General features: G+C 51.5%; 1 protein-coding gene across 9 annotated transcripts in view; it reads left to right on the top strand.

Moving 5' to 3' along the window:
* Positions 1–25,403, top strand: part of MSI2 (musashi RNA binding protein 2) — a 203,363-nt gene that overhangs the window by 101,074 nt on the left and 76,886 nt on the right. For all 9 annotated transcript variants that reach the window (XM_054287387.1, XM_054287386.1, XM_054287383.1 and 6 more), the window contains exon 7: positions 21,273–21,321. In XM_054287387.1, coding sequence (XP_054143362.1) covers positions 21,273–21,321 — 49 coding nt within the window. The remainder of the gene's footprint in view (positions 1–21,272; positions 21,322–25,403) is intronic.

Here is a 25,403-nt window from a genome sequence, read left to right as displayed (position 1 = left end):
CCCTTGGGTTTATTTAGTGCCTTTTGCTGTGTTTGAGGGCGTTGCAGTGGCAGCTCTGCAGGGCTGGGCAGTGGTTCCTGTGCCAGCGTCCCCAGGGATGCTGAGCAGAGGAGGATCCAGCTGTCTCCCAGGAGCAGCTGGAAATGACAGCGAAGGCTGAAACAGGAAAGTGTGATAAATTAATGGACTAAAACACCGTGAGGGACTCGTTAAAGGAAATAGCTTTAGGAGAAGCTGTGAGGAGGACTGGAGTGTGAAGGGGAGCAGGCTCTGCCAAGGGCCCCGTGTTTCTGGGAGAGAGGGAAGGGCTGGTGCCTCTACACCATCTGATCATTAGCAGAAATTGATCCTAATGGGGAAGTTACAGCTTTTAATGTGGTTGAGGGAAAAGGGAGGAAGCTGGAAAAGTTAATTTAGGCTGGCAGGAGAGGGGTGATGCCTCTCCAAGTGTCTTGGGGTTCAGCACCTGCAGAGGATTGTTTGACTGAGGAGCAGAATCAACAAGGGAACCAGAGGAAGTAAGATTAATAGATTTAGCCTGGAGGTTGAAATTAAGTTTAAGACTATCAGTAAGTGAAAGGAATAGCAGAGACTGTTGCTTAAGACATTGAGGGTCTGTAAGACAGAGAATGTCCCTTCCTGTGCCGTGTTCCCAGGATTTTCACGCTCATATTTCATTCTTCTTCTACAGTGTTTGACTTGCATAACTAAGTAAAGACTTTTTTCTTTCTCCTTTCCCCCTCCCTTTCTTTTAAAACTGTTTTTTATATAGCCTGTTCCCAATTGAGGCTTTTATTGAGAAACAAATGCTTTTGGTTAGCTTCTGTGTGGAATCTGTCCAGCTTTAAACCGTTGCCACGAGCAAAATTCATTGGCAGGAAAAAAAAAATCAAAAAATCAAAACAAACATTCCCCAAGATGGGGCACTTCTCGAAAGGGAAGGAATTTTTCTGTCTTTGGGGCTGTGTGTAACAGCTGCACGTGCGTGGCACACAGAGGCATTCCCTGGGGGGTGTGGGGAGGTTGCATAAAGCCCAGCTGGCGGCAGGGAGCGAGGTGGGCACAGGTGTGTTGGGTCAGGGGGGTTTGCAGTTCAGGAGGGGCAGGAGTGCCCCTGTGCCCCGGGATGGGGCTGGTTTGCTCAGGGGCTGTGGGGGACAGAGGGGCTGGGAAGGGCTTTGGGGCTTTTTGGGGACGTGGGGTTGGTTGGTTTGTGTGTTTGTTTGTTTGTGTGTCTGTTCCTCAGCTGCCTCAGCTCAAGGGAGCACAGTTTGAGTCTCCTGGGCAGTTGTGTCCCTCCCGTGCAAGCCTGTGTTTCTCTCTTTCCCCTTCCCTTTGGGCAGGAGCTGTTCCAGCTTCCCTTCCACGCTGAGCCTGCACCCCTGGCTCTGCTCACAGCATCCTGTCCCAGAGAGATCTCTGTTTCATCTGCCAGATGTTGTTCTGGTTGTTCTGTGCTCTCACTGACCTTGGCCAAGGCCAGGTGTGTCCCCTGGCAGTGCTCTGGGCTCTGCCCCACCTGGCCCTGCAGCTCTGCCCCGGGCACAGGAGCTGCCCCTGTGGCACAGTTGGGGTGCCCAAGGGTGCCAGGAGCTGAGGGAGGGCTGAGGAGAATCTCCTGTGCTTTGTGAGCTCCACATCTGGCACAGCTCAGTGCTGGACAGCTGCTTTGTGCTGCTGCTCTCCTCTCTCCCACCTTTTATAAATTCCAGAGCAGCATATTGAGGGGCTTGATTTGCTCTTGTTCCTGCCTTTTGTTTTTCCAAGGCGCTGAACGTGTTTTAGACAAACATAATGAAACAATTTAGAAAAATAAAAGGAATGGAAATAACCTTGTATAAAGTGGCAGAGAAAAACCATTCCTGGCATCATCAGCTGTGCTCACGGTGAGGCACAGACCATCTCAGCGTGTCAAAGACACTTAAATCTGCTCCATGTGAGGAGCCTTTGTGGAGGCAGTGCCTCTGCTGCTGGTGGGGCGCAGAGGGGCTCTGGTGGCTGCTGCCTTTGCTTTGCTTTGGTTTCTCACAGCATTGCTCTGGCCAGAATGTTATTGTTGTTTCAGATCGGTCGGACTTCTGATCCATCCTCTTAAAGAGTGCGGGGTGTAAAGGAGCAATAATTAAAACCCCAAAGCCCACACCAAGCTGCACCTCAGTGTTGAGTCCCTGCACTGAACAGTTGGAATAACTGGGCTCTGTGGGTGGCTCTGTGTTGCTTTGGTTTCAGAACAGGGCACCTCCAGACCCTGTCTGTTTGCAGTGTGGGTGTGGGGGCTTTGGAAGGAGGATCCTTTCCTCATCTGCCTAGAGAAACAACTGTCTTTTATCATGGTTATTGCTGGGGAGTCCTAATGAACAAAAAGTCCTCCTGTCACAAGAGTATTAGCAAGATGTTTGTATTTTTTTTAAAGGGAAGAAAATTGTTTCTTCCCCTTTTTATTAAACAGTAATGCGGGTTCAGACTGTGTTCTGGTGAGTCTTTAATTGGCACAAAAGGGCAGTTTAGCTTCATCTTAAGGAAGAGTTGTCAAACAAGCTGGAATTGTTTGGCACTCAGGAACATGCTGAGCAATAGGCCGTGATTTGCATCTTCTTCTCAAACATCACATAGTGCTGGAAGTGACTTCATTGGCATGAAATGAGCTTCTAATGAAGACACTTCCCCAGCGATGATGCTGCCCCTGCAAGCAATAGATTTCTTGTCAGAAATGGAATTTCTGGCTGGAGAGGGCAGATTTAACCCCCCGTGTGCTGTGGCAGTGTGAGGGGCCACTGAAGGAGTTCATGGAGCAGGGACAGAACTGGAAATGTGCTCTGTGCTAAGGCAGCCCAGGCTGTGGCGTGTCCCTCCTTTCCCCATGCCCTGCATCTCTGGAGATTACAAACCCCAGATCTTGTTTTGATCAGCCTGCGGATGTTCTGGAGCATCTTGAATTGAATCAAAGCAGCAAGAAATTGGTTTTTGCAAAGAAGCTTCTTAAATGAAAGAATTCCATTATGTAATTTATTTTTTTTTTAAATCCATGTAGTAATTCCTTTAAATTCTGCTGTGTGTCTCTTGTATAACATAGTGGTTTGGGCCATTACTGGACCATATTTCGTTAACAATGTTTTTTACTTCCTGAGTGTTTTCTGGGGTTCCTTCTCCTGGTACAGCTGGTGCTGTGCTGTGCTGCAGAGCCTGGTGTGGGTCAGTGATGCTCAGGAGGCCAGGTGTGCTGTGGGATGTGAAGGATGCACACAGATGTGCTGCAGGTGTGGTCAGTGATGCTCAGGAGGGCCAGGTGTGCTGTGGGATGTGAAGGATGCACACAGATGTGCTGCAGGTGTGGTCAGTGATGCTCAGGAGGCCAGGTGTGCTGTGGGATGGTGAAGGATGCACACAGATGTGCTGCAGGTGTGGTCAGTGATGCTCAGGAGGGCCAGGTGTGCTGTGGGATGTGAAGGATGCACACAGATGTGCTGCAGGTGAGGGTCAGTGATGCTCAGGAGGGCCAGGTGTGCTGTGGGATGGTGAAGGATGCACACAGATGTGCTGCAGGTAGGGTCAGTGATGCTCAGGAGGGCCAGGTGTGCTGTGGGATGTGAAGGATGCACACAGATGTGCTGCAGGTGAGGGTCAGTGATGCTCAGGAGGGCCAGGTGTGCTGTGGGATGGTGAAGGATGCACACAGATGTGCTGCAGGTGTGGTCAGTGATGCTCAGGAGGGCCAGGTGTGCTGTGGGATGGTGAAGGATGCACACAGATGTGCTGCAGGTGAGGGTCAGTGATGCTCAGGAGGGCCAGGTGTGCTGTGGGATGTGAAGGATGCACACAGATGTGCTGCAGGTAGGGTCAGTGATGCTCAGGAGGCCAGGTGTGCTGTGTGCTGTGAAGGATGCACACAGATGTGCTGCAGGTGTGGGTCAGTGATGCTCAGGAGGCCAGGTGTGCTGTGGGATGGTGAAGGATGCACACAGATGTGCTGCAGGTGAGGGTCAGTGATGCTCAGGAGGGCCAGGTGTGCTGTGGGATGTGAAGGATGCACACAGATGTGCTGCAGGTGTGGTCAGTGATGCTCAGGAGGGCCAGGTGTGCTGTGTGAAGGTGAAGGATGCACACAGATGTGCTGCAGGTGTGGTCAGTGATGCTCAGGAGGCCAGGTGTGCTGTGGGATGTGAAGGGTGAGGGCAGAGCCTGGCAGGCCACGGTCAAGTGACACTAGGTGGCATCCAGCACTGCTGCACTGGTGGCAGCCACTCTCCTGCACCCATGGCAGCCAGCTCTCCTGCATTCATGGCAGCCGCTCTCTTTCACACTGCTGTGCCCACGAGGCCTCCCTGCAGTAATTGCAGAGGCTGCTCCGTGTTCCTGGGGATTCCTTTTCCCCGTGCTGAGGGAGCTCATTAGAGCAGCCCTGCCAGCATGGGCCCTGGGTAATTGGCACCAGAGAGCTCCTCCTGCAGCCCCCAGCCCAGCCCAGCCCGGCCTTGGGCTCTGCCAGGCATGCAGGGGCAGCCCCAGCCCCTCTGGGCACCCTGCCCTCCCTGCCAGGGACGGATTCCTGCTCGGTGCTGGCTCTGACCCTGCCCTGCTGGTTCTGAGGGGCTCACAGGTGTCTGTGATGGGTGCTGTGCTCCCACCACCCCAGGCATCGCACTGAGGCTGGCTTTGGGCTGGCACTGGGGTGTCTGACCACCTGAGCCCTGCCTCCCATGCCAGGATTGCGTGGTGCCCGCCCTGTGATCCCGGGGGATCGCAGCTTTAGTTGGATGGAGACAGCTTTTAGGTCTCAGGTTTCATTGTGTTGTTGTTATTGTTGTTTTCCAAATTCCCTTCCAATCCATCTGCTCTCCTGACATCCTTTTTATGTTGTTCAGAAGACGGGGAAGGAGCTGCATTGTGAGCACGGTCAGGTCAAACTCCTCGCTTTTATCTCTGCTCTCTGGTAGGTGATGGGCATTTGGGGAATAAAACACTAAGAGCAGGGTTTAACCAGCCTTTGTTTGCTATTGTCCAGCTGGGCTTGAGACAGCAACAGAGATGGGAACAATAAACAGGGAGAGGAAGGAGAGATTTTAAACAGAACTGTTCTTTTTCCTCCTGTTCCGGTGTTCCTGGAATCTGACACATTTTGGGTTTTAGTCCCAACTGTATTAGTAAAAATAACACACAAGTGAGGTATGTTCAGTGCGGCTCAGCACAGTTCTGGTTTTTGCTTTGTTTTTTATGCATTTAACTCGTAACATTTTTATGCAAATGCCAAAGTCTCCCCTTTTTTCTCCTTGCCCCTGGTTAAATCCGTGTTCACCACGGTGTGAGAGGTGTGCAGCTTGGCTTATTGGTTTAATGTTATTTGTGAGGATGTTTGCAGAAGGGTTTGCTGTCTCAGGTCACCATTGGAAGTTTTTCCTACTGAGTTGTTTCCATTTGGCCTTCTGTGTTTTTGGGGGCTGGTTTCTCAGTCCCTGCTCCTGTTCTTTCCTTATAGCAGGTCACTGATTTCCACAGCTGATCAAAAAATGAGGGAGTCTGGCAGAGAGCAGTTGTTGGGCCAGTTTTGTTATGCTAAACAGCCTTTAGTCTTTGACATATTGCATTCTCCTGTTTTGGTGCTCTGGAGCATCCCTGGGGATCGCAGTGTGACTGGCCCAGGGTTGGGTCCTGCCCCCCTGGCTCACGTTATAAATCCTGTGCAATGAAAGAGAATTTCCTCCCTGGCTTTGCTTCAGATCATCAGTACCAAGTAATACACCAAATAACTAATACTGTGCTATCCCCTTCTTTCACATTTTTATTTTTAAATCCAACCTCAGAGTGGTTTGCCTGTTGGATGCCTGTGGAGACTCTTGGGGATGTTGTTTGTGCTGGCACCACACTGCGTGCCCTGCAGTGCTGCCAGGCACCTGGGAGGAGGTTGGGGAGGTGCAGGTGAGGGCAGGGAGGAGTTTTGGGAGGTGCAGGTGGGGCCAGGGAGGAGTTTGGGAGGTGCAGGTGGGGCCAGGGAGGAGTTTGGGAGGTGCAGGTGAGGGCAGGGATGAGTTTTGGGAGGTGCAGGTGGGGCCAGGCTCCCAGGGATGAGTTTTGGGAGGTGCAGGTGGGGCCAGGGAGGAGTTTGGGAGGTGCAGATGAGGGCAGGGAGGAGTTTGGGAGGTGCAGATGAGGGCAGGGAGGAGTTTGGGAGGTGCAGGTGGGGCCAGGCTCCCAGGGATGAGTTTTGGGAGGTGCAAGTGGGGCCAGGGATGAGTTTTGGGAGGTGCAGGTGGGGCCAGGCTCCCAGCAGGGTTTGCCTCCCCTGCCTCTCCTCTCTGGGTTTCGTACCCACCCGCCCCATGGGAAGTTATCTTTGAAAATCTCCACCCCTTTCCAAAGGCTGGTTTAATAGCTGCACTGCTCTTAATTTCTAAACCTCAGGAGTAGCTCTCCAGTAGGAATCGAGGCTGGAAAACAAAGCAATCAAAGGGAAGCTGTGCTGCTCTCTGGGCATGTTTGCTTAGCAGGGTCTCAGGGGATGCTCAGTGCAGCTCTCTCAGCAGTGTGGAGGGTGGGGAGCTGCACCCACAGCATCTCCAGCTCCTGGGGTGTGTGAGGTGTCCCCAGAGGAGAGACCCATCCTGCTGCGCGTCACAGCAGCAGCCCAGCCTGTCCCACCCTAGTAAATAACTCTGGGAGTACATCTCTTGTCATGCTGCCTTTATAAATACCTTTTAAATGAGAGGCAAGACACACTGGAGTCACTGGAAGGGCATTTCTGAGAGGTGGGGGAGCCTTTCAGATCTCCTTTGCACCTGGTTGTCATTGCAGCCAGAGGAACTGAGCTGCCTTTCACTGGCTGCAGCTCTTAAAAATCCCAGCTGGAAGATTGGGGATGGGGACTGGGGATGGGGATTGAGAGCTGAGATTGAGGATGGGGACAGAGGATGGGGATTGAGATTGGGGACGGGGACTGAGGATGGAGAGTGAGGATGGAGATTGATGGTGGGGACTGAGGATGGGAATTTGGGATGGAGGTTGAGGATGGAGATACTTCTACATCTGCTTGCAGCTCCCTTGATGGGCCTGAATCCCTGGGAAGGAGGAAAGGAAGGGGATGCTGGCACTGCCCAGTGCAGGGAGCAGGGCACAGCCCACAGTGAGCACAGGAGCTGGCACACCAGGGCACACGAGGCTGCACACCCTCGCCCCAGAGCACGGAATCTGGATGTGCTTATTAGATTTTCAAATGTTATTTAGCTTGATTGCAGCCTTTTTACAAAAGGAGTTAAGACATGGATATGAAAGATAATAGAAGTATAAATTGCAAGTCAGGTTCTTATGAAATCAGTAAATTATGCATTTAGCAGTTGTGTGTGTGCTAATTTCGTGTTGCTATGGCAGCTCGGGGTGGAGCAGGGAGGTCAGCCTGCTTTGGGGGGACAGTGTGGCACACAGCTTTCAGCTGGATGATGAATTGCCTCTTTATCTGCTGCTGTCCAGGGAGAGCCAGAACAAGCCACTGAAAGAGGTGTTTCACACCAGGTAGCGGGTTTTGGAATTAGACCAAAAATCACACATTTCAGTCCTGGAATTAGTTTAAGTGTGCTTTGTCTTTGTGACATCTCTGCTCGGCCTCTCCCTGGAGACAGACGGATCCCAGCATCCCAGCCCAGCTTTGGGGAAATAAGGTGATCTTCCACCCCAAACCACTCTGTGGCTCCATGATCCTGTGATCCCTGCTTTGGTGCTCCTGCCCCTGCCATTGCTGGGGCTGCCTGTGGAAAATGGGTTTTTATCCACCTCCTGCTTTCAAGGAGGGGACATTGCTTTCTCTTGGCACCTGCAATGGTGGCTGGCCAGTCAGGTACTGAGCAGTCTGTGAAGGACAAAGTGAAACACTTTAAAGTGTGACCAAGACTCTTTCATTCCGCACCCAGTATTTTTGGGAAATGTGAGTCTCCTGAGCTATCTCAGGTACAGCGGTTGAAGACAGGATTTGTAAAGTGAGTGTGTGTTAACTGAGTGTTTCCCAGAGAAATGGGAGGAAGGAGAGCAGAGCCCCCAGAGCCATCCAACCCAGTGTGTCCAGACAGGGAGTGAGGGCTCCAGGCTGCCACTGTCCCCTCTCCCTGCTCCAGATGAGTTCCAGGCATCCCTGCACCACTGAAACTCATCTGGCACACTTTGGTACAAACTCATCTGGCACATTTGGTACAAACTCATCTGGCTTTGGTACAAACTCATCTGGCACACTTTGGTACAAACTCATCTGGCACACTTGGTACAAACTCATCTGGCTTTGGTACAAACTCATCTGGCACACTTTGGTACAAACTCATCTGGCACACTTGGTACAAACTCATCTGGCTTTGGTACAAACTCATCTGGCTTTGGTACAAGCGCCCTGTGAGGCTGCATTTCCCAGAGGGAGCAGCAGCTCTTCCTCAGCAGCAGTGCCTGTGCTGCTGTGCCTGCTTAATTGAGCCCACTGTGGATGCTCAGGAGCGTGGGTAGATAATTTTTATTTCTTTTTCCTGGGGACACCAAATGCACGGAATCTGCATATGGGGCAGTGTTTGTGCTCCTTTGCACTGGGCAGTCCTCAGCCTGCCCACGTGCCAAGTGCTGCTGCACTCAGGTAAGCAGATAATGATCACATCATTAAGACACTACTAAGGCTGGCATTACTTGTTAGGTCAACATATCGATCTTGACATTACGCTGCAAGATTTTTGTTAGATAATGCCTGTCCGTCCTGCCTCTTGCTCCAGGAGGAGGGGAGAAGAGGGGGAGAGGAAATGCAAAACTGAAAGTGTCTTGACACAGATCTTTTCCCCCAGAATAAAAGCGCTTTGCTCCTTAAAAGATTTGTTGTGCTGTGGAGACTGCAGCCTTGCTGCTGCTGATGGGATTACTGGCAGATTGCCTTTAAGTCCATGGAAATCCCGAGGTGGTTGCTGGGCTCTGGGCAGGGGAGTTGGTCACTCTGAAATAAGAACCGGCTTTGGCCTCGTGTGTTTGGGTGCCCAGAGCCTTGCTGAGGCTTGGAGGGAGGCTGAGCTGCCCTGGGCTTGGCCCCAGTTCCCCATGACCAATAAATGCCCCCCCAATTGACTCTGCAGGTTTCCTCCCTGTGATGGTACAGCTCTCCTTTCCAGCTCAGCAGAAATTTGCATTGTGCCCGTCCTAGGAGCATATTAGAAATCTTGGAAATGCCTTTCCTGTCTCCCTGCAGGATAAAACACCTCTCACTTTTTAATAAATTCTTGTCTCGTTATCTTTTCTGCATTGAAGCTGTCCAAGCCAGCTTTTCTCATTTCATTGGGCTCTTTATATTGTGCTACTTAAAGGCAATTTGTAAAAATAGCAGCAATTTTACTTTATATATGTATGCGTGTGTGTGTTTGCTATCACTAAAGCTTTATTTGGTATTTTAATCTGGGCTTACTGACTGCACTTTTAAGGACTTATAAATCAAAAGTGATAGTTCCAAAAACACATGATGTTTTTTAGTCCCTGACTTGCAGAGAGGCAGCACTTACACCAGTGCTGAGCTGGTTCACTATCCCTCTAAATATATTTCATTAAGAACAGTCCATATGGTGTGCTAGGGAGAAGGGGAGTGCAGAGCAGAACCTGTGTCTGCCAAAGAAAACTGTTTTGATCTAATGTTGAGCATAGTACAACTTTGGGGGGAAAAAAAATAAACATTGTCAGATGGGTCCTGCCAAATTTCATGATTTATCAAGAGTTTCAGGCTGTTCAGTGCATTTTTTTTTTTCTTCTGAATACTCCAGTTTGTGGAGTCTTGTGATTTACACAAGACTGTTCATTTTCATTTTTTAAACATGTTGTAGGAAACACCCTCAAAACGCGGAGCCCGGGAGCTGCAGGGTCAGCAGGTTAATGAATACTTTGCTGTATTATATTGAAGATTTGGTGGGGTTTTAGTGCCTCTTGTGATGTGGCAGTGGTGAGCTGTGGGGCTTCAGGGCTTGAGTGAAAGAGGAGCTGGGAGAAGGTGATATTTTAGGGTTTTTGGTGTATGGTATTTTCCGAGGTAAATCCATCAGACTTGTTCTCCCATTCCCCTGGAGCTTCGCTGCTGTCACATGCTGCTTCTGTTCACGGGGTGAACGCTGCACTGAAGTAAATTTTACAGGAATAAGATGGGGAGATTGCAGTAGAAAAGGAGCGGAGGATGAAGATGAGGAGGAGTCCACAGGGCTGTGTCCTCCAGCCGAACAGCAAGGTTGAAATCTGGCTGCTCCAGCCTGCCGTGGATCTGGGTGTGAGATCAGCGCTGTGGCTTCACTTATGGGAGGGGATAAATCTAATTCCTAATGCACTTAAAACTGGGTTAGCAAAAGCACAAGCAAAATACTGTGGGGAACATTTGCCTCAGCCTTGTTGGGTGCGCCAGAGCCTTCCGCTTTCCCTTGAATCCATTTCCCAGCTTGCAGCCACCACTTGGAAATGCCCGATTATAAATTTGTGAGTCTTTTCATTGCTTGTTTCCAGGTTATTTTTCTTTCCTTCCTTTTCTTTCCCCCCTTTCTTTTCCCTTTGCCTATTTTGAGCCTTGGCTCCAGAATGAACGCTCCGCTTCCCACAGTCCTTCATCACGCAATGTTTTCAGCAGACACTCAAGAATTAAACATGTACAATTTCCATAATACTGATTATCCCTGTTTAAGTGCTATTTTAGAGGGTATTAATTTCTGTTGCAGTAGCAGCAGCACTTAGCACCACCAGCCCAGCTTTCCCTCGGTGCCTTGGGCTCGGGCTTGGCGTGAGCTGGGATTTGGCTGGAATTGCTCCCCGCTGCTTTGAGCCCCTGTTTGAGTGGGAAGGGAGGGAGGCAGAGCTGCTGCTGGACTGGAGGAAGGCTGCCTCTGCCGCGTCTGATATTTTCTGATTTTTGTATGCAGGAACACAAAGCACAATTAGAATAACAGTTATATATCCTCGTCGTTATTAAAGCTTGGATTAACATGACATAAAGTTTTGTCTGGGGAGCCTTTTGCTATGGCTCAGGGAGCATTTTTGTGTGACAGTAATAGGCTACAGTTAATATACTTGAATGATACCAGAATCTGTGTAATAAGACAGAACAAAGGGGGTTTATTTGAAGCTGAATTACAAAGGTGGAATTATCATTGTGAACAATCCACCAAGATCGCAGCTTAATTATTGTATCTGGCGTTATTTCTGTGAAATAATGTGGAGTCAGGGAAGCAGAGTTAAAAAATATCCCTCGGTCTTGGAAGGACATCTTGTCAGTCAGGAGGGATTGATGTGTGGACCTGTCACCTCATTCTTAACACCCAAATCCTCTCTGTGCCCGTTTCTGCCGTTTGTTTGATTTACCGAGCCTGTTTGCCGTGATTCAAGAGGCTCTTGTCACGTTTCTAGGAGAGATTCATCACTGGGACATAATCCATTCAAATAGCTTTTGGGCAAGAAATAAAAAGTGTTTGAAGCCAAGAGGTTTCAAACAAACCCTTCAAAGGCAGCTGTTGGGCCCTGCGGAGAGGGAGGGCAGGGTGAAAAAGGAGTGGAAAGGTGGGAGAGCAGTTTGGGGGAGTCTGCAGCAGACAGGAGAAAAGACACACATGTCCCCTGCATGTGGCACCAGAGGTTCAGCACGCATGGAAATGGCACCTTTGGGAAACTCTGGGCCATTTTTACGTGTAAAGCATTATTCAACCATCTTGTGCTTGTGTGGACAGTTCTCCCTCTCTGCCTGTGCCGTGAGTCCTCGTTGCACAGATAATAAGAGTGGGGGAAGAGGATTCTTTTTTAAATTTTCATTTATAAACTAAAGAAAATTGCTTCTTTCTAACAGAATGCACTTTGGTGATGTCAGAAACAGGAGGTTGAATTGACTTCAACAACAAAAAAGCCCTCTCAGAAGAGCAGCCCTTGTTTTTCCTTCAGCAGGCTTTGAGAGAGGAGTGCTGTGGTTCCAGGATCCCGGCGCTGGTGATTACCCTGTAATCCCCATGCCGTGCAGGGGTAATTAAACATTGCAGCTGAACCTTGCTTTCAGATGCCTGGGTGAGGCTGTCAGGCTGATGAGATTTGGCGTTGCTGACACGTGTAAAAACTCAATTTAGCCAGCGGTAGCCGTGGTTCCTGGGCACTGAGCCCCTCTGCAAGCAGGCTGACCTGGGCAGAGCAGGATGCACACAGCTCCGAGGGCAGGGGGACAGGAGCTGTGCCCAGCACTGCAGCGCCACTAATTGCTTTCTTTTCAATATTGTATTCAGCCTTAATAGCTTGCTCTCCTGGAGGATGGCATTTCCCAGCATTTGCTGTGGGAAGGGGAGGAGCTGCAGGGAAGGGAACCAAGGTGGTACCTGAAAATCCCAGCCCAAACTGGTGTTTCTGAGTGCCCTGATTGAGCTGGGCTGGAAGGGCCAGGCTGCAGCGTGTCCCCAGGTGCTGAGTGGTGGCAGTGCCATTTCATGTCCCCTGCTCCCCGTTCTGTGCAGCCACACAGTGATGATTTAACATAATGGTGATTTCTGCCCTGAACAGGCTTAAGAGAATCGTTCCCTCAAGTGCTTTGGGCCCCTGCCCTCTCATCAAGACTAACTGGGGTATTTTAAGAGGCAAAGAAGAGTCCAAAGCCCTGAGCAGCAGAAATCAGAGCAAGTGCTTCGTGTTGGTTATTTCTGCTCTCCAACTTGAGGAGTGGGTGGTGCAGGGATGTGCTGGGGCTCTGAGCTCAGGAAAATCCACCTCCCAGGCTCTGGTCTGTCCGAGCAGGTTCTGAAAGCAAAGCCAGGGACTTGTCTTCTCCTGTTCTTGTCATTAATTTGTGGCAGTGGCAGAGAATCACTTGTGCTTCCTGTGCGTGGGCGCTGCGAGCTGCCAGAGCAGCCTGTCTGTGTGGGGGGACTGCTCCTACAGCCTCAAAGTCATTTCCAAAAGTGGTGTGTCATCAGGGTGGTGAGTTTGGTCAGAGTACAGTTCTCTGACCCCTCACCCTGTCTGCAGCTGCGCAGGGGGAGGATTTGGAGAGTTCTGCACAGGCAGAGCTGCTGCAGCCCCACCATCCTCCCTGCACCTGCTGCAAAGTCAGGCTTGGAGGGTGGGCTTGGACCCCAGGCCGAAAATTGGCACCTTCTTGAGCACACCATCATCAGCATTATCATAGCAAGAGTCTGGTTTGCAAATGGTTTTTCCATAAATTAAAAAAAATCCCTAAATGTAGAGAGATAAGCTGTGCTTGATTTGGGGTGGAAGAACAAGGGAGGACAGTTCTGTTTAGAACAAACAGCCCTGGAAAAATATTCCTTAATATGCAAGTCAGTATATGAAAAGAACAATAAAAGGGAAAAAGATCCAGCAGGAAATAAAATGAAACTTTTTTTTCATTACAGTCAAAGAGAACTTAGATGAGTTTTCCTTTGCTAATAAACTGAAGTTTGATTCTGCAGCTGAGCCTTTAGCTGGAGCTGGCTGTGGCAATTGTTCATCCTCTTTTTTTTCAAATCTGGGCAATAAAAAAGCCCTTCATGCATCAGGAAGCCTCGTAATGCAATCCTTGTCTTATCTTCACACTTATTCAGCAGGTATTTACGGAAGGGCAGCAGGAAGCTCTTTAAACCCGATCCTGTTACTTTGCTCAGGATGTCTCTTAATCAGATCTGTGTCCCTGAGCCCGGCCTGCCCTGGGACTGCTGCAAAGGCATCTGTGAAAACACCCCGGCTTTCCTGGGAATGGAGATTTTCTCGGCGTTCTCAGCAGCAGGGGAGGCTCTGAGCTGGGTTTGCGTGGCTTCAGGGCACTCAGGGAAAGCCACAGGTTATTCATGGAATGCCAGGATGTGTGAGTGGGGAGGGACATTACAGCCCATGCAGTGCCACCCCTGCCTTGGCAGGGACACCTCCCACTGTCCTGGGTGCTGCCAGCCCTGCCCAGCCTGGCCTGGGCACTGCCGGGATCCAGGGGCACCACAGCATCTCTGGGCACCTGTGCCAGGGCCTGCCCACCCTCGGGGGGGAACTTCTGCCTGATATCCCCTCTAAACCTGCTCTGGTCATCCTGGTGGCTCGAGGGCTGTGGCTGCAGCACACCCAGGACAGAGGCTGGTGCTGAGCTGGTGCTGAGCTGGTGCTGTGCTTGGTGAAATGGCAGTGTCCCTGTTGCTGCAGCCTGGAGGGAGGGCCCATGTTCAAGTCTGGCTTTGCAGGCAGTGGTGCTGGCAAAGCCCATCAGGGGAGGAGGCTGCCCCTCCTCTGGCACCTCCGTGACCAGCTCCAGCCAGGCCTGGTGGGCAGCCCCTCTGAGCAGCGTTTGGAAAAGCAAACAGATTGCAACTTCCCAGCGCTGATATGCAAAGGAGCCCTGTGAAGGGAGGAAGAATTATTCCTGCTGACGGTGCCTAATGTTCCGTGAAAGTAAAATCACCAACGCCTCGCACCTGGCTGGCTGGAATGCTGAGGGAGCAATGTTCCAGCGTGGCATTGCTGCCAGCCCGGGGGGGGAGAGGGCCCTGCCCTGCCCCACAGCACCCTGGCACTGCCCTGGCTGTGCCCACCCGGCCTGAGGGCGCCTGAGGGAGGGAAGGAGCTCCTTGGAGCCTTGCTGCTGGTGACTCTTGTGGTGTTTGGTCTGTTCAAGCTTCAGCTGAGGGATGGCTTTGCACAGAGCTCTCAGCCTTTGCTTCCCAAAGAGCAGAAGCTCTCCAGCCTTTCAGCATCAGAAGTTAAACCTGTAAACCTAACAGCTCCGGTGTGAGCCCCAAAAGAATAGTTACAATTATTGTGTGGGCATTTAGAAAGTCGCCCTTGTGCGGGTTTGCCTCGGGTTCTTGTTTGGAGATGGCTCCCTCGGGCAGGTGGGGAGGGCACATGGAGCAGGATGATGAGCTTGGGTTCTTCATTCAGTTCTGAATCCCACAGAAAACACTTGCCAGAAGTGTTTCTGTTGTTGGGGAAGTTTGCAGAAAACAATGCAGGGTCTGTGCACGTGTGCAGGGAGATGGGGCTCAGTACAGAGCAGCAGAAGGGTGGGAGTGGGAGGGGATCCCCAGTGCCAGCAGGGAATGAAGGCAGAGCTCCAGCATGGTGCTTGGCCCTGGGGCCACGTGCAGGTCACCAAAACGTCTGTAACTCAATTTCCCTTCCAGTCCCACCCTCTTCCTTGCCTGTTCGGTGGGTAAAACACAAGGATGTTTTGAGGCAGGGTGAATTCAGTGTTTGTGAGGGAGGCTGGATGCTCTCCAGCAGATGTTTGAACAGGATTCTGTTCCTGCCTCTCTGCAGCAGCAGCTCCATGGTTTAACCCCAGTTTCAACCATCCTGCTGCTGGGGAGGTGATTGCCTTGTGCCCCTGCCTTCTCTCCCTTGCTCTTCTCACCACCCTCCTTTTCTGCTGCAGCCCCAGAGGCTGAGGAAAGGGCTGGTTCGTGTTTCTGAGCTGTTCATTCTGGGGTTTTCTGCCAGAGCCTGTGTTCCCTGTGGGTGTTGTTAGCTAACAGAGAGATCTGGGGGCACAAGGGAAGCTCTCAGTCAAGACAGCAGGTAAAGGAGCACTCCAAGAGTCCTCAATACTTTATGACTTGATGGGAGCTTTGCTTTCATCAATACTCTCTGTTATTAATGCCAGAGAAGGAATTAATGAGAAATAGTCCATGAAGTCATGTTTAATTTGTCCTGCTGTGGAAAGCTGTTTTTTCTGGAGAGCATTAGTCATTCTTACATCCCCCTTGGTAGAGTGAGCGTTGAGTAACGCGTTCATGTTTTGCAGGAGCATTTTGAAGCCCACCAGTAGCCCCAGTGCATTTTGGCAAGCACTGGGGATGCTCTTTGCCATGGCACGGCTGGTGAGCAAGCCCTGAGATTAACGTGATTGAATGACTGTTTTAATTTCAGCCCTGATGGAGCAAAATTAGTTACAATGATATGTGTGTGTTGAATAAAATTGTAGTTTTATTAGCTATAATTGCTGAAGAAGACTTTTTAAAGCCGTGACTGCTGGGGGGAAAAATTGCCAGCACTGGAATTTGTGCTTGCACAGTATGGCATTGATTGTTAGCGTGGTGCACAATCCATCACCAGGGCGCTCTGGGGAGCCCACCCGGTGCCCCAGCAGCCCAGGGAGCAGAGGGGAGGTGAATCCCTCCCCGGGGAGCTGGGAACCAGGGCTGCCTCGGGAAGATGGAGCAGAACACCCGGCGTGGAGGTGCCTGGAGCCCTGGCCAGGATGGGGTCAGCATGGAGGGGTGGTGGCAGAGGGACCAGCCACGCTCAGGGCTGGGGCTGGTGGGGTCATCCATGCTGGGACAGTGCTGAAGGGACCTGGGGGTGATGGTCAGGGGGCTTGGGGAGCCCTTGGGCAGGAGACAGAGCTGTGCTGGGAGGAGAGGATGTGTGTGTGACAGAAAGAGGGGGAATAAATTGTTTCTTTGTTTAATTCTGTTGTAATCAAGCCCAGAGGCCTGATGTGGGGGAGCCATTTCAAATTGTCTGCCATGCAATAGGCATTTGTCTTAATTTATGTGGGGGGAGGTTGTAAATCTGCAGGAGCTCGGATTCCACATGCGCATTTCAAATAACAGCACCTGACAGTTCGCTGGCAGCTCAGAGCTCTTTCTGCTTCAGAAAACAAAATATTGGAGGAGTTGTGCGGTGTGGGTAAATAATTTCAGGAATTAGGCCAGACTATCCAGCACACTTTTCTTGGAGGAGCAGAGGAGGTGATGGAGCTGTAAAGTTCGGGAGTCAGGGATGAGGGAGGGGAGGCACAGCTGAATTGTGTGAGTTTTCCTTCAGTGATTCCTTCCCTCCCCAGCCCCAGCTGGAATCGCCACCGTGATCCGCTCCAGGTGCAAATCCATTGGTCTGCCCCAATTCTTCTTTACCTTGAAGGGATGGAGAGCACAGCGCCAGCTCTGCTGGGGAGTGTGGAAAACACCCCCTGCACCCCAGGGGAGCACAGAACACCTCAGCCTGCTCTGGATGTGCTGGGAACTCGGGGTTTGCACCAGGAAAAGCCTTCCTGGGCTGGGTGGGGAGGCACAGAGGCTGCTGTGTGCCCTCCAGTGCGGCTGTGGTGGTTTCGTTGTGGGAGTTTTACTCAGTGAGTAAACGTGACCCAAATGGAAGAAGCAGAACGTGGAGGTGTGGAGGGGTGGTGGGAGTTGCTCCTGTGCACACAGGCACCCTGTACAGGAAGGTTGGCTTCACAAGGAGTTGGCTCCATGGGCGCCTCTTGCGTCCGTGTCCTGCTGCCATCGTGCAGTTGTACAGATACAGGACGAGGCTTAAAGTTTTCCAGAAAAAAATAAAAATTGGTTTGGTCCTTGTGCTTTCATGGCAGCACAGCGCTCCAGTTTCTGCAGCACCACCCTGGAGATTTTCTGGAACCAGTGCTGGCTCTTGCAGGGCACTCAGCCTGTTGGTGACCCTGTGAGTGACCAGGGCTGTGCTGGCTCTGAGCAGCTCCTCCTGGAAAAGAGGAGCTGAAAATCCCAAAGAGGAAAGTAGGAGGAATGACTGGGGAATACTGAGTGTTCTTGTGCTGGATCGCTTGCATTAAATTCAGAGACTTTCTGAGTACAATTAATAGTCATTTTATTTAGGTCACCCTGGTTTTGTTGCTTTAAATGTATGCCTCCATTAAAGTGGAAGAAAATCAAATACATTTATCTCCGTGGAGCCTTTTGTGAACTGGTTGGGCATATTTTAAATAACCCTGGGAACTGTTAGGATTATTAAAGCCTTTGGCTCCTCCAGGTTTTTTTTCTTTCCTCCTATTCTCCCCTATTCCTCCTTCCAGGCAGTGAGTAATGAAGTGGTAGAGCCCTTCCTTTTCTCAGAGCCCCAAGTGGATTGGAAAAAAAAAGAAGTTAAATAAACTGAAGCCCATTAGTTAGGCTTTATGTAAGAAACTGGGTCTGCATTGGCTGTATGGATGGGCTGTGCTGGGACAGAGGAGTCTGGGGGCCTGAAGTGTCCATTTGTAACCAGTGTTCACTGGCAAGCCTCTGTTTTCTTCTTTTTTTTAGCTACCCCGAGTCCTGAGACTGTTCATTTTGTACCTCAGTGCTCAGAATGAGTCTGCATTAATCAGCTCCTTTGGGCTCCCTGTGAGGAGGTTGGGGTCTGGGCGCCCTGGCTGGGATGGCTCAGCCTCCCCTCTGTGCTGGGGCATCCAGGGCTCCCCTGGGGCTGGGCTCCGGCTGGCGGTGTGTGATGGGTGATGGCCAAGCCTCGCAGGTGGCAGTTCCACCTTCCAGTGCTGCTGCTAGCCCAGGAAGAGCCTTCCTTGCCTCTCGTGTGCAGAGTGAGAGCTGCGTGTTCTGAGCTGAGACCGGGGGAAGCTGCAGCTGAGCATCTCTGGGGCTGGAGGAGGGGTTAACTGGGCGCTCACAGCCCTGAATGTGCTCGAGTTTCGGCTGTGGGCTGGTTTCTTTCCCTTCCCCTGACACAGGGCTCGGTTTGCTCAGAGCAGGGTTTACTGGCGGTTACCTTGGCCGTGTCCCTCCTCTCTCCTTGCTGAGAGCTCGAACAAGCCGCTTGTGTTTGCCTCGCAGAGCACCGTGAGAAACGGGCTGTGTGTGTGAGGCGCTGTGGTTTGCTCATTCTATTCAGCCCTTTGTATATTCAAATTCTTCTAGTTTGAGTTCTTGCTGTTCTGCCAGATTTCCATACCATTGATGGGTTTTCTGCATTAATAAGTTTCTCTCCCCCCTCCCTCCCATACCCTCGCCACCTTTTTGCGACTGGTGAAAAGTTTTTCTGCCCTCTCCGCATTGATTTTCCTCTCCCGCTTGTCTCACCGGCTCTCAGATGTTTTATTTTGCAAAGCGTTAATAGAATTTTCCTTTTGCCAGCGCACTTTATCTATTCAGGGGGTTTCAAGAAGTCTCATTGTGTCACTGGACTATGGAGGAGAGAGGCTATTCTTCTGCCACAATGGCTGCCCTAAAAAATAACGCAGGGTGGGGTACGCACAGAAAGGGCAGAGACGGAGATAAAATGTTCTGACCTTAGCAAAGAGAAAAGATAACCAATTAGACATTGTTGAAAGGGCACCAGCTGGCTCAAAGAACACCCCACTGATCATTTTTTCTTCAAGGCATACTCGGGCCACGACTGAACTCAGCTGCAGCGGCGCTGCCCCCGTGCAGGTTTCGTGTGTGCAGTGTCAGGGCCGAGCCTTTCGCAGGGGCTGCTGCCCGGCCCTGGTGCCGGCAGTTGGTGCTGCGGGAGGGGGCAGTGCCCGCTGCAGGGTGCCTGTGCCCCTGGGGGCCCAGGAACCTCCCTCCTGGATTAGCCCTGCAGCCCGTTACTGCTAATAGGGGTTTGTTTGCATAAAAATACGCCTGCCAAGATCCTCATTGCAGCTTGGCACACGTGGCACAGAGCCCTGTGTGCCCAGGGGATGGCGGCGCCCAGGTGGGAGAAGGGGAGGTGTCATTGATCAGGACAGTGGAGCCTGCACTCAGGCTGGGGGACAGGGCACATCCCTGTGCTCCTGCACATCCAGGGAGCTGGGTGTGCATCCTGCCCTCTCTGGGATGGGGATGGAGAGGGAAAATTCCACACTGAACCTTTTGCAGCAGGGGCTGGGTGGGACAGAGGGTGGCACTGGGAGCTGCGATGCCCCAGGAAGCAGCAGCAGCAGGTGCAATGTGTAATTTTTGGTTCCAGTGAGGCCAAGACCTGTGAGAATGAAAAATAAAGATTGCTGAGCAAACATAGCCCTGGGGCAGAGATAAGCAGGGTGAAGGGCAGCCTGGTCCTTATCTGCCTCCTGGTGTTGCTCATCCTGGTGAGTTTTCCCCCTTGGAGGGCAGACAGACAGCAGGACAGAGGGCTCTGTGCTTAATGCACTTTGGGTTTTTCAGTGCGTCAGCGTCTTTGGGTCTCAGTCAAGATGGGTATCAGGAGACCTGCATTTCTGCACCCTCTCAGGCCACTGCTGGCACTTTCTACAAACCACTTGGACTAAAAAAGTTAAGAACAACTTAAGCAGAGACAGTTTTCAGATGAATTTAAGGCATCATGTAAGGTTTTGCTGCACTATATTTTTGTACAATCTCTTGGAACTTATTACAGTCCTTCAGAACCTCAGGGAGGTTCACCTTGTTTTCTGCACCTTCCCAAACCCTTTCTCCCCAGCCAAGGCTGAGAAATTTTTCACAGAGAGGCTGGATGTCTATCTGTTGCCTGAGAGGACACTTGGGGGGACAGGTGGACCCTTCAGTGGCCCTGTGTGGGATGAGGAGAGCCTGTAACTGCATTGTAAATCACTTAGCTACAATAAATGATTTATAGAAAGCCAGAGTACAAGCCCAAGGAAGTACAGAAAAATTACTGGTGGAAAAAAAAAATCCAAAAACCTCAAACAAACAAAAAATCCCAAAGCCACACCCCAGACAAGCAGTGGAGGATGAAACCTTTTCTTTAAAGTTCTTCTTCTTTCCTGCAACACCTTCTGTAATTCAGTGTTAGAGGTTTCATCATCCCTGAGTTTGCAGCAGGGGATTGCAAGTGTGATTTCATCTCAGAGCTTGTCCAGGGGCACATGGACGCACCTGCCCCAGCCCTGCAGCCTCAGAGCAGCAGCTCAGGGTGTGATAGTCAACCCCAGCACCACAGCCTTGTGCAATAAGTGCAAAATTTTAGGTGTGGCTGCACAGATTAAATGGAGGTGGAATAAATCATGCAAATCCTAATGAAAGTTGAAAGCAATTTGGTTGCACTTCAATACGTTTCATCAGTCATCTCTCTGTGAAGTGGAAATGCCGAGCCTGATGCGAATTAAAGTCTCTCCCTCCTCCCTCTCCCCTCTCTCCTGCAGCTTTCCAAAGGCCCTTTTGAAAACCTCTGAATACCTTTCTTGGCTGACCAGATTTTACCCTGCTCATACCCCTTTTAACCCAATTCTCAACCAAGACAGTGACTCTAAATGTGGAGGAGTCACGGGCTGGATTTGCATCCACACTTCCTCCCTGCTTGGTCTCCCTACAGAAGGGAGATGAGGCACGGCCAGGGATTGATGTGCAGTGGGAGAGCTGATGAGATATTTGGCTGTTCAGGGCCAACATTTCAGTGGTCACTGCTCTGCTTCAGGATCAACAGGATCATCATTTCCGTGGTCACTGCTCTGCTTCGGGCTGAGCTGTCAGCCAGGGCAGGGAGGGGGAAGCAGCAGGTTTCCAGCAGGAGGAGCTGCCCCTGGCCAGAACCAAGGAGTTGTGCTCCTGCCTGTGCCCTCCCTGGTGTGCGTGTGCTGTGTCTGAGTTGGTGCCAGCTGTGTTAAAGCACAACTCTCCCTCTTTGTCTTGCAGGTAGAGGATGCCATGCTAATGTTTGACAAGACGACCAACAGGCATAGAGGTAAGAGGGGCTGGGGGCTCTGAGCTCACAGTGTGTGGCAGCTTCTGCTTGGGGGACCAAACACCACATCCAGTGAGATCTGAATTTGGCCAGTGGCTAAATCATGGCACTGAATCCTCTGTCCTGCAGGTAGCACAGGAGTGGTGTTGGCATGGAATGCCCCAGGCACGTGGATTTTCTTGTTAGGAGTGACTTTCCTGGTCAGTCTAGTGGCCAAAGTCAGGGATTGTAGTGGAAAGTCCAGCAGCACTGAGCAAATGCCTTGCTGAGGAAGATGAGCCCCTCCAGCCAGGGAGGCTCTGTGAGCAGCCAGTGCCCTTCCATTTGTAGCAGGGACCTCTTCAGAGCTCTTGCTTAGGTTGAAAAGTTCAACCCGTGACAACTTCCTTTTATATCCAGGGAATTTTCCACCCTTCCCCATGAAATCCCCCTTAAATGGGCCATAAATACTCCTCTGCATTCAGGGTCTCAGCAATGCGTTCGTGGCATTTAGAAGCTGCTTTGGTGCTGGGCACAAGGGCCCCGTGGTCTGGGGGCAGCTGGGGGGGCACTCAGCAGCTTTGGCCTCTGACACAGGTGCAGGTGTCTCCATTCGCTGAAATGTCCCAAACCCAGGGCTGGGCTCCCCCTGGCTCTCTGTGCCCACCCTGCCCAGGCTGTGCAGGGGCAGGGCAGCAGGGCAGGGCTGTGTGAGCCCTCCCTGTGCAGGATCCTGCCCATGTGCCCAAGGTGACCCTGCTGTGTCCCTGGCTCTGTGCTGCTGTCAGCACTTCCAGGCAGGAGGGCGCGGCGAGTGTTGGTGTCTGAGCTCTGGGAGTGCTGAGCTCTGCTCCAGCAGCCCTGCCTCAGCCCTGCTTCAGCATTTCTGGGCTCTTTGGGGAGCCTGCAGGCTGCAGCCTGGGTAATGAGCCCCGCAGGGTGCATTCCTTGTCCACAAATGTCTTTGCACTGACTTTCCAGGAGCAGAGGTCTGCTGAAGATGAGGGCTGCAGGTCTGGGGGGCACTTTAGGTGCTGTGAAACCTTTTGGGTTTTCCGCAAAGGGCTTTTTTCCTACTATGTGTGTTGAAGATGAGAGGAAACAGGTCATCCTTTTTTATTTCCCCTGGGAATTCTGTGAATTTATTTCATTGACTAATTTTTTTAACAGCTTGTTTTCCCTACATGCAAGCCGTGACATTTTGCTCTGCATTAGCATCCCAGTGTGAGCTCCTGGATGAGGTCTGAGTGGGGAGGAACTAGAAGCCCCTGAGGACCAAAAGCAGGCTCCAGATGCCCCTGGGTGCAGGTGATGTTACCCCACAAGCTCCTGTGCCCCAGAGCCAGGCTGAGCACCCAGGTCTGTCCCTCTGGGGCAGGCTGGGCTGGAGTCCCTGTCCTGGTGAAGGAAGGATTCTCTGGCACTCAGGAGACTCAGCTCTGTTGGGGAACAGGTTCACCCACTGCTGGGAGAGGGGCAGTGCTGCCTGTTTGGGGTTAGCCAGGGTTCTGTGAGCAGGGAAGAGGAGCTGCACAGCTCCCAAGGACAGAGCAGGCTGAGCTCCAGGCCCTTACCCTGCCAGGCGCAGGTGGGAGGAAAAATCAAGTACAAAAGGCAGAGTAAGAGTCCTCTTCGTCTTCACACTTGAATTTCTGCAGCCTTTTGTGGCATTTCTCCCTGCTCTGCACAGGTAGCTGGTGCTAATCAGCCTAACGAACTGGCTCAGGGCTGTGGTGATGAATGAAGTGAGTTCTGCCTCCTCCACCGCCGATAAAATCACCCCAGACTTTACAAATTGTGGCGCTCTGATTGTGGTGGGAGCGTGTTTAAAATGCACTGGTGTGCAGCAACAGTGTTAATGGCAATTCTCAAAACCACTTGTGGGCTGCAATCTGTATCTTCAAATTAGCCCGGGGAAGGAGGAATGGCAGATAAAATATCCGCTGTGGTTTGCTGCCCTGGTCTCTGCCTGCAGTCATCACCGTGGGCACGGGAAGGGAGAAGGATTAAAATTCACTCCCACTGCTAGAAGGTGAGATAAATTCCCCTGCAAGAAAACGGAGAGGGTTTGTTGGCGTAATTCTGGCACGTGCGTGTGGCTGCTGTGTGTGGGTTTGGGGAGTGTGGGACTCACCTGCCCCAGCACTGCTCAGTGGAAATGCAGGATTGAACCAGGCAGAGGAAAAGGGGCTTCCAAAACTGCTCACCCTGCCTGGAAAACCCCACACAGGAGAAAACTTCATGCCTGGCATGGAGCACTTTGTGTCTGGGGCGCACTTGGTCTTGGAGGTCTTTTCCAGCCTTAATGATTCTGTGATTCTATAACCTTAGAAATGCCATCAGGCCAGTCATGCTGTGTCTCTGCCAGGGGTACTTTAATGTCCAGCTATTCCTGGATGTTCTCGAAGGAAAATAAGACTCAGCTCCTGCATTTCATGCTGATCTGCTTAGCCATATTGAAGGCAGGCTGCAAAATCTGTGTTTAATTGGAGTAGTTATGTATTGGTGTGCTGTAGGCAAGACAATCCCTAGAATCACCAGGATGCCTCCTTCCAGGGGTGGTTCTGGCTGTGGGCACACAAAAAAACCAGCATTTGATAACTAAATACCCCTGGGTCAGCTTGTTTAGGTGCCCTTTTTTTGGAAAGAAAGTGTTGGTGATCCTCTATTTCTGAACTACTGTATTCCTGTAGTCTTCTAAAAACCACACACAAAAGTTCTCCCAGCATTCTGGCAGATCACTTCTGTCACTTTTCTTCACTGCTTAAAATTTCATAGAGCTGAAAATTACTGGGTCAATCTTGAAAGGATTCAGTAATTGGAAAGAAAGGGGGGAAAAAAGAGGGTGGTGTTATTTTGTTACCCTTGCAAAGTGCAGATAAAATCTGGAGTTCAGCATTAGTTATTGATCTTTGGGGGTGGAGGGAGCCTGGCAGGATGATGATGTCCTTCTAACTTCATTATGGAGAGGAGCTCCAGGAAGCATTTCAATGTGCAGGGCCGTGCCCTTGGGCCGTGTGAGGGTTTGTGTTCCCAGCAAAGCCGAGCAGGAGCTGCAGACCCAGCAGAGGAGGAGCAGGGAGGGAGGAAGGCACGGTTAGATCAGTGCAGGTGCCAGAGTGGCTGTCCTGAGCTGATCCCAGCCTGAGGGAGCCAGCAGAGGGGGTTCAGTGTTCCCCACCTCAGAGGATGCCCTTGCTCCCAGCCCTGTGATCCCTGCCCAGCCTGTGCCCGTTCCCTGGGTGCCCACAGCCTTGAGCCACCCCAGGAGCTGCCCAGGACCCTCAGCACAGCAGCCCCCCGTCCTGGGCTCACAGAAAGCCCCAGATTTTGAGTGAGTGACCCCCCCAAGCTGTAATTGCAGCACTGAGTGTAATACTATATGTTTTTCAAAGCCGTCCAGCCCCCAGAGTTGTTTTCACATCAATTAACCCTCGTGCACAGTTAAGGGTGGCAGTGGAGAGAGGAGGGAAGTGACAACGTGTGATTTGGACTCCTTTAATCTTGAAACGAAACAAAATTAATGCCAGGCAGGCTGTCTGCAGGGTACAGACAGCATCCTGGGCGTGGGGGTTCAGACGAGCCCAGGGATGGGCGCTGAGCTCTGTGCTCACTCACGGGGGCTGCTGCAGGGTTCTTTTGTTCCCTGGGCTTGTGAGGGTGGCTGAGCATCCCTTGGGCTGCCAGGCCCTTGCAGGGGGCACCAGGGCACTGCTGGTACCCTCGTGTGGCATCGTGCTGTGCCCAGGTGAGGTTTATCTGAGCCCACAGAGCTCAGGCTCAAGGGTTGGAGCCCCCATCCCGCCAAAACCACAGCACAGGGGCTCTGCCAGCCTTGCCATGGGCTCTGCTCTCAGGGAGGAAGAGGAGGGTTGAGCTCCATGGCTGTGCTGTGCCCATCCAGCAGATTTCAGGGCATGGCTGTAATTGTGCAGGTGGAAGCGGTTGGCACAATGGTTGTGATTCTTGGGAGAGTCAGGAGCGATGCTGTTAGGGAGATATTGGCAGTGCCTTGGCCAAGGAGGAGGCTTTTCTGAGGAGAAAAATAGCCTTTTGTGTTCTGTCCAGCTGCCAAAACCTCGGTTCTGGAGCTGATCTCTGAA

The sequence above is a fragment of the Melozone crissalis genome, unplaced genomic scaffold (genome assembly GCF_028551555.1).
Source record: "Melozone crissalis strain CALT ecotype California unplaced genomic scaffold, PUWL_Pcris_2 ptg000057l_1, whole genome shotgun sequence".
Classification (NCBI taxonomy): Eukaryota; Metazoa; Chordata; class Aves; order Passeriformes; family Passerellidae; genus Melozone; species Melozone crissalis.
The sequence above is the reverse complement of the archived record's forward strand: the minus strand, read 5'-3'. Positions and strand labels throughout refer to the sequence as shown.